At 39.3% G+C, this 9238-nt stretch overlaps 1 protein-coding gene across 1 annotated transcript in view; it reads right to left on the bottom strand.

Annotated features, from left to right (window-relative positions):
* The window catches only part of LOC103606153 (tuftelin-interacting protein 11-like), a 25241-nt gene extending 21064 nt beyond the window's left edge, over positions 1 to 4177 (bottom strand). The window contains 2 exon segments of the mRNA XM_008590749.1: positions 29 to 472; positions 4082 to 4177. Of these exon segments, the coding sequence (XP_008588971.1) occupies positions 29 to 472; positions 4082 to 4177 (540 nt within the window).
* Between the last annotated feature and the right edge of the window lie 5061 nt (positions 4178 to 9238).

The raw sequence follows: 9238 nt of genomic DNA, 5'->3' as shown, positions 1-9238 counted from the left end.
TGCATTTATCACATTTGTAGGGTTTTACCCCTGAATGAATTCCTTCATGTTGTCTAAGAAGTGAGCTATCTCTGAAGGTTTTTCCACAGTCATGGCATTCATAAGACTCCTCCCCAGTGTGAATCCTCTTGTGCCATGTAAGGTAAGAGCTTGAGCTGTAGGTTTTCCCACATTGATTATACGTAAAAGGTTTTTCTCCATTCTGGATTCTCACGTGCAGCTTCATGTATGAGTGTCTCTGGGATGTTTTCCCACACTGACTACATTCAAAAGATTTCCCTGTAGCGTGGGTTTTCTCATGCTTCTTAAGATATAAGATTGAGTGTAAGACTTTCCCACAGTCACTGCATTCATAGGATTTCTCTCTTGTATGTTTTCTTTTGTGTACAGCTATATCAGAGCTTATGCTGAAGGCGTTTACATCTTTTTTACATTTATAGAATTTCTTCCTAGGATGAATTCTCTCATGTGACTTAAGACATGAGCAATCTCTGAAAGCTTTCCCAGAGTCAAGGCATTGATGGGATTTCTCTTCAATATGAATTTGCTTATTTTGATTTCATGCTCAAAGCTTCAACAATTTTATTAGTCAGTGGTTTTGCCTGCACTAGTTGGTTCCTGTTGATAAAAACATGGTTAATTACCACAGAATTTATCATGTTTATTATATTAAATGGGATTCTCCCCACACACACACATAAATTCTGATATATCTCAGAAGAACTTTGTTAGGATTAGAGTTTGCTAAATATTTTCTTGGTGAATATGTAGTTTCTCACCTGTTTTAGTCTATCAGCTTGAATAAGCTGAATGCTATACCAGATGGTTCCATGAGGGAGTCTTGCACAGAGTTTTAACATATAATTGTTCTATACTGAGTTACATTTTAAATATTTCATATCTAACCTCCATTTATGAAAATAATTACTTTGGAGGTTCTGTAAACATTTTAATAAATAGTTTTGGAGCTAGATTATACATTTCCTTTGAGTGAATGATACTTAGAGAATCTCTTGCTTTCTATTCATAAAACAAATATGGTATCATGTATTTCAGATTACTCTCTGGTTCATGTACTGTTTTTCTATCATATGGAATTTTGGACTTTTAATGCAGAGGATAAGACATTTTAAAATCTTACTTTCTTGCCATCTTTTTTCCTCCAAACTAGCTTGCTTATGTGATCATTTGGTTTTATGGAGAATCACTCCATTTGAGCAAAACAAGGAAAAATAAGCTTTTGGAAAAGAAATAGTGAGGGCTAGTGCTGATGGACATCTCTGAGTGGTTGGCTTTTATGCAAGCTTCAGCATCTTACCTAATCTTGATCTATTGTTTCTTGGCTTCATCTTCTCTGGATGCTGGATGATCTACATGACTGTGGTTGGGTCACCCCAACCTCAAAATGTGTAAAAAACACCTTATATCTGTGCATCAATACTGTTATCTTCAAACCAAAGCAGAGACAAGCCTCTGGTGACTAATCACTTTTGATGATTATTTAAATCATTATTACTTTATGCTTATCTGGCTACATTTTTCTGTAAGATAAACAGAACTTTCTTTAAGCTGATCTTTCCCTGTTGCAAGTTCCCATACTTGTTTATCAAGCCTTACATAGTGGCTCCTGGTTAACCCTTAAACTAAGCAAAATACATATATCTGATCCTCTTAAAGTTAAAATCAAATTAAATCTACAGCTGTCAGTTTCTGAATGAGAAGAATATATATGTGGGAGGAATCCAAGTTATGCAGTGAAGGTGTGAGAAATTCTGTATTCATTTGTTATCCCTTAGAAGATGTGTGACAGCTTTGGTAACCACTGTTCTACTGGTTAACAGTAAAGTTTTGTATATTACATAATAGCTAGAGGAGAGGCTTTTGAATGTTTTTGCCACAAAGAANAGCTCCTACTGATGAGTGAGTACATGTGGTATTTATCCCTCTGTGCTTTGCTCATTTCACTCAGCATAAGTTTCTCCAGGTTCATCCATGTTTATGCAAATGGGAGAATTTCATTCTTTTTTATGGCAGAGTAGTATTCCATAATACCTAATGTTTTAATCCACCATGTTTTGAGTATGTTTGTGCGTGTGTGTGTGTGTGTGTGTGTGTGTGTGTGTGAGTGAGTGATATGGGGAGAGGTTTCTTTTACTTCCTACTTATTGCAATCAATACCAATACATTTCACAGTACGTCAGTTTTTATAAATTTTTATATATTGTAAAACGTTGAATAATCATTTGTTACAGTGATATGTGTGTGTGTGTGTATTAGATAAAGCTCTTAAATTGTGTTTAAAAATTTCAATGTACTTAGAAATTTCACGTCTCTTGACCTATCATTTCCTGACAAAAGGTCTATAATGTAATCTTCCCATCAGGATAGTGGATGGTTAAATTTCCTTCAGAATTGTGTACATTTTACAACACATTTTGTTCTTTGCCTTTGGTATTTGTACAGAAAAGTATGGCTGCATGCATTTAATAAGATAGAACATACTATATTAACCATCACACACATTGATTAAGAAATGAACATTATTAGCATCAAGAAACACTCCTCAATTCTTCTTTTTTGACTCTTATCACCCTGATTTCTATCACCATTTCACTAACATCTGGAATCATGTGCATTTTTAACAGCTTTATTGAAATATATATAATTTACATTCCATAAAGTTTATTTATTTGAAGTATAAACCTAAATGGTTTATATACTATACTTTAAGTATATTTACAAAGTTATATGCACTCATACTGATATCTTATGTAATCATTTGTGCCTGGCTTCTTCTGCTTAACACTGTATTTTTGAGAGTCATACATATTGTTCCATTATCTGGAGTTTATTGTCATTGCTGCATAGTTTTTCTCTGTATGAATATGCACAATTTAGTCATTCAACTATTCTGGACATTTGTTTATAGGTGCATTTTACAGATAGTGTTGCCATGAACTTTCTTGTACATGTTTTTTGGTGCATGGTTGTACACATTTTTGTTGAGTATATATTTAGGAGTAGAATTTCAAGGTCATAGAGAAAAAGTGTGGTCACATTTATTTGATTCTACCAAATGATTTTCCAAAGTAGCCACAGCATTTCACACTCCCACTCTCTTGCCAATATTTACATTTTCTATCTTTTTTGTTTTGGCCATTTTGCTGAATCTGTAGTAGTACCAAATTTTAGTTTTTTAACCTTTTAAACTTTTTATTTTGAACTAATTTCAGACTTACAGCAAAATTTTAAAAATAGTACAGAGAGTTCCTGTATACCTCTCAGAGGTTCCCAATGTTAATGCAGTCAATTTATCAATTATTTCCTTTATGGTTAGTGCTTTTTTTGTGATTTATTTAATATCATTGGTTTTGGTGTCTATTTTAAGGCAACCCCTAAAAACCTGCCCAAGTAACAAATAAATTGGTTGGCATCATTGCCCCTTCTGTCCTATGATAGCTCTAGCCTATTACAGGGACTTGAGTTAAGAAAAAGAGTATTTCTTAGAGTGACTTTGTGGACACGATCTCAAGGTGCACTCTCTTTATCCCTGAGTCTTTGTCTCTGTGGGATCTTATCCCACTCTGTTTCTGTAGTCCTGTAGTGGTAATCTCTGACTTAGGGAAAGCTGGGATTTTGTTTAAGGAGAATCCCACCAGCTCCCTTGAGGTCAGACCCTAGGATCCAAGACTAAGACCCCCGGAGGTGGGAGGAAACATGTGGTACAAAGAGAATGACCTATACCTGGCCTCTCAGGGTCAGGAAATCAGCCATGCAGGAGATCTCTCCTTATATGATCTGTGCTTCTTAAGGATTTGAGCTGCCTTGGGGAAGAAAAGACAGGGTACAAAGAGAATGACCTATACCTGGCCTCTCAGGGTCAGGAAATCAGCCATGCAGGAGATTTCTCCTTATATGATCTGTGCTTCTTAAGGATTTGAGCTGCCTTGGGGAAGAAAAGACAATATATATGTAGCTAATGAGGAGGTTTGAAAAGTGAGCCCCAGGGCAACAAAGACTGCAAATAGCCTACCTGTGACCTCTCCCCTCCCCAGCCCTGCTCAGGTCAGGAATAGCACACCTGAGTCTCATTCCAGAGCTGATTCCACTTGCTCAGGAGCTCCGTTGCCTCACTGGGTCCATCTGCCCTTTCTGGGGACAGATTTTCCATCTTCATCTTTCAATATCTAGAGAAAAGTGGAGAATTCCTCACTGATGTCTTCAAGGTAATCTTAAGTGCCCCCAATAAATGCTGTGAGAAATTGAACAGGTTTTTGTTTGTTTGCTTGTTTCTGATTTAAAAAAAATTTTTTTTAGCAGCCTGTCTGGAAGACATCGAGAAATAAGAGGAAGTTTAGTGGGATTAAGTTATAAGTGAGATTACAGACTAAGCTGTGACCCTGTTGTTGATTTATTTACTCCCCCCACTTTCATATAGTGTATAAATAGCTTTTCATTATTTTCAGCTCTTACTCTGTCTTCTAAATTCCAGGGCACCTGAGTATGAATTAGCCCCTTCAAAAAATATCTATGATTCTCTTGTTTCCCTCACTCTTTTGGCTGAAGACGGAACTTTGGTGGGGTGAGGTTGGCTTCTCAATCTTCCCATTTCTGGTTCTGGATTTCACCCTTACAGAATTCAAGACCTGTCCCTGTCTCTTGACTGTGAGGACTCCAGCATCGGATTGAGACCTATACAGACCCACTAGTCTCCCTTTCCTGTACTTTTTTTTTTAATCACAAAACATTATGAAATATTTTAAACAAATAGAGTAGCACCACGAGCAGTAAAATAAACAGCCATGAAACCTCCTTCCAGGATTAATTAATGCTGACATTTTTGCCTTATTAGCTTCAGACACCTTTTAAAATAATAAAGCATTACACATATACACGAAGTATTCTTTATTCTTGTTTATTTTCCTCCTTCCCCTTCCAGGGGCCACTGCTCTGTAAAATTTGGTGGCAATTCACCATGCTTAGTTTAACACTGTTATTATAAGTGAATATAATGTAGAAAAAAAGTTGTAGCAAACCCAAATGCCCATTGATGTGAGAAGGTATGTTAAAGTTAATGAACCAGAGGTGCTTTCATCAATATTGATAAATATAGAAAACAGTGTTAGGCCAGGAATATAAAATTTCTGAATTAAATATGTAGAATGATACAATGTACAACAAATATGAGCATGTAATATAGAATGTTACCTAAAGATGAAATGTTTATGGATACCTCATAACTCATATAAAACACTCCAGGGAAATGACACATGTATAATTCAATATCATATTTATCCCTGAGAGGGAAGGTCAGGCTTGAGATTGTGCAGGATCATGCAGGGGCTGCAAGGAGTTCCGCATTGTTTTATTTTTTAAAAAACTGAAGCAAGTGAAGCATTTATTTGTTCTTTTTGTTTTTTTGAATATAAAAAAGTTTATTTTAATTTATATTAAAAAACACTGGGTAATACTAATGCTTCTGCAATCTTGCACAGATAAAATGATATTTTGGAGAAATTTTAAAGTAATAATTAATATTGAATTATAATTTTTGCATTTGTTATATGTGTATTTTTTCATCTTTTTATTTCTTTACGAATATGGGATTGAAAGAGCTTTTCTATAACAAATACATTAATATTTTTATCATATAGGCTGAATTTTTTTATTAGATAGGTTGAACATGGTTTTCCCAATTCAACATTTGCCTTTTTATTTATGTTAATAAATAACAGGTTTTTGATGCTTATAATATTTTAAAAATAATTAGAAATAACTTTACCTTTTCTTACATTACATCTTTTTAGGTTTTATAATCATAAGCCCTATTCTGTCACTAAATATATACTCTGTGTTTTACAAACATTTTTACGATTATTTATTTATTTATTTCACTTTATTTTATTTTATTTTACTTTATCAATATACAGTGTAGTTGATTTTAGTGTCCTTTTACTAAATCTTTCCTCCCCCTTCACACTCCCTCCTCCCACCCATCAACATCATATCTGTTTGCTTGTCTTTTTTTTTGTTTGTTCATGTGTTTGTATATTTCCATATTTCATCTTTACTTTTGAAGGGTATTTTTTGAATAATATAGAATTTTTGTCTTTCAGCACTTTAAATTTTTCATGCCAAAGTTTTCTGGCTTGTGTAACTTCTAACGATAAGTCTGTCATTACTTTTAATCTTTCTTTTTCATATAATGTGACCTTTTATTTTGGCTATTTTTAAAAATTTATTTTATTTATTGAATCAAAATTGATTATACATATTTTGGGGGTTGAACATTGAAATATGTTGATTAAATCAATATTAGTAGCATATATATTGTTACAAATCGTAATTATTCTTTATGCCCCTTGTCCAATTTCTCCCCTTACCCTTTTTCACTCCCCCTCCCCCCTCTAATTACCCTAGATTTCTTCTCTCCTTCTGAAAGAATAATGGTTACTCTGTTAACTTGTTGCCTGGATGATCTATCCAATGCTGAGAGATGTGACCAGGTCCCCCAATATTATCATACAGCAGATGCTTCTTCTGTCACTCTGAAATGGGCTTTGTGGAAAGAGACATCCTCTTCTTTTCTTTGACTCTGCTGGTGACTCTCCTTGTGTCAATGCACTCCAGTGGTTGGTGGACAATTTGCGTGGTGCTTGTGGTGTTTAGTTGCTTTTGTGGCAGCCATGGTTATTGTGGAGGCTGCAGTGGGCCAGCTACATGGAGGTGCTGTTTCTGGTATGCTCCTTGGCACTGGTGGTATGCCTGGTTGTGGGGTGTGTCTGGTCCCCTTCTCCATGTCTCTGGTCCCTGGGCAAGCCCCAAGTTTCTGGTACCATGTGCCATGTTGTGGGAGGTGTGTCCAGTCCCTTTCTCTATGCCTCGGGTCATGAAGTGAGACCCAAGGGGCTGGCTTGGTGTGCCTGGTTGGGGGAGGGGGATCCAGTCCCTTTCTCCATGTCCCAGGTCCCTGGGTGGGCCCCAAGGTGCTGGCACAGTGTGCTTGGTTGTGGGAGAGAGGTCTGGTCCCCTTCTCCATGCCTTGGGTCCCCAGGTGGGAACTGAAGAACTGGCATGGTGTGCCTGGCTGTGGGAGAGAGGTCTGGTCCACTTCTCCATGCCCTGGGTCCCTGGGCAGGCCCTGAGGTGCTGGCATGTTGTGCCTGGTTGTGGGAGGAGGGTCTGGTCCCAGGCTCCATACCTCAGGTCCCTGGGCAGGACCCAAGGTGCTGGCTAGGTGTGCCTGGTTGTGGGAAGAGGGTCTGATCCCCAGCTCCATACCTCGAGTCAGTGGGCAGGACCCAAGGTGCTGGTTAGGTGTGACTGATTGTGGAAGAGAGGTCTGGTCCCCTTCTCCATACCTTGGGTTCCCAGGCGGGCTCCAAAGTGCTGTCATGGTGTGCCTGGTTGTGGGAGAGAGGTCTGGTCCCCTTCTCCATGCCTTGGGTCCCTAGGCAGGCCTCGAGTTGTGGGCATTGTGTGCCTGGTTGTGGGAGAGAGGTCTGGTCCCCTTCTCCATGCCTCGGGTCCCTGGGCATGCCCCAAGGTGCTGGCATGGTGTGCCTGGTTGAGGGAGGGGCATCCAGTCCCCTTCTCCATGCTTCAGGTTCCCAGGCTGGCCCCGAGGCACTGGTGCAGTTTTCCTGGAAGTGGGAGTGGGGTCTGGTCCTCAGATCCAAGCCTCCAGTTCCCAGGCAGGCCCCAAGGTGCTGGTGGTGTGCCTGGGCCGGAACTAATTTTTTGTCCTTTGCTTCTAACAGGGGGGAATTTCCTGTGGGAACCAGTACTTGAGCTGTGTGATTGTTTAAATTGCTACTTTGCTGTTGTTTCCCCAGGAGAGGCTTTTTGTGCAGCTTAGGGTTTAATGGTTGATCTTATAGGCACTTCCAGCTCTCCAGAGACCGGGTGGATTTATTGTCTGTAGAATCTCTTGATCTAGGCCTGAGATTTTTCATCAAACTGCACCCCATGCAATTCTGCATTCCTGACCATTCTCATCTGAGTGGTCCTGTGCTGATTGGGGGGCAGGTCAGCTGTCTGTGCTGTGTCCCAGTGTTCCCCTGGTGGGCCCATCTCCCCCACCGCCCATGCTGCAAACACTTCCCATGGGACCGGCCAGGTGCCATCCCTGGCAATGACTCACCAGCCTCTGAGTGGCTTCCCTTTCTCTGGTTGTTCTGGCTCCTCACTCCTGTGTGGGTCCACAGGAACACTATTGGTGGCCTTGTTGTCCTGGGGGCCACCAAGGCCCTCTTCTCCCCTTCTGCCTCCAAGTAACTCCATCTGAAGGGCACAGCTGCGGCTGCTCCATGCACTCAGCAGCTGGAGCCTTAAAGCAGCCACAGCCTGAAACGCTCGGAGCAGCTTTTTCTTTCTCTCATTGTAGTTTCTCCCACCTTCATGAACTCCATAGGTCTCTGCTCCTCTTCCCCTGAGCTCCAGTGGCCCCAACTTGGCTAAAGTTACATTTTTATAAATTTGTAACATTTTGTAAATTTGTTGATTTGTGGGAGAGAGTGATGCTGGGAACCGTTTATTCCACCATCTTGACCAGAACCTGTTTTCTTGTCTTAACAAGTTCAAGGAATCGTGACTGTTGTGTCTTCTTCCCCATCTACCCCATTTGTTTGTGTATTTATTTATTTATTTTTAGCTCCCACAAGTGAGAACATGTGTTATTTCTCTTTCTGTGCCTGACTTGTTTCACTTAATATAATTTTCTCTATATCCATCCATGTTGTTGCAAATATTAGTATTTCATTCTTTTTTATAGCAGAGAAGGTTTCCATTGTGTAGATATACCACAGCTGCCTTATACACTCATTACATGATGGACATGTGGGCTGGTTCCAAATCTTGGCTATTGTACATAGAGCTGCAATAAACACTGGAGAACAGGTATCCCTTCGGCATGATGATTTCCATTCCTCTGTGTATATTTCCAGCAGTGGAATAGCTGGGTCATATGGCAGATCTATCTGCAATTGTTTGAGGAACCTCCATACAATTTTCTGTAAAGGCTACACCATTTTGCAGTCCCACCAACAGTGTACGAGAATTCCTGCTGAGTGACGTTGAGCATATTTTCATGTGTCAGTTGGCCATTTGTATATCTTCCTTGGAGAAATGCCTATTCAGCTCTATTGCCCAGTTTTTATTTGGGATATTTGGTTTTTTTGCTGTAAAGTTGTTTGTGTTCCTTGTATATTCTGGATATTAATCCTTTGTCAGATGTATA

Source organism: Galeopterus variegatus, unplaced genomic scaffold (assembly GCF_000696425.1).
Source record: "Galeopterus variegatus unplaced genomic scaffold, G_variegatus-3.0.2 Scaffold6349, whole genome shotgun sequence".
NCBI classification, from domain to species: domain Eukaryota; kingdom Metazoa; phylum Chordata; class Mammalia; order Dermoptera; family Cynocephalidae; genus Galeopterus; species Galeopterus variegatus.
The sequence above is the reverse complement of the archived record's forward strand: the minus strand, read 5'-3'. Positions and strand labels throughout refer to the sequence as shown.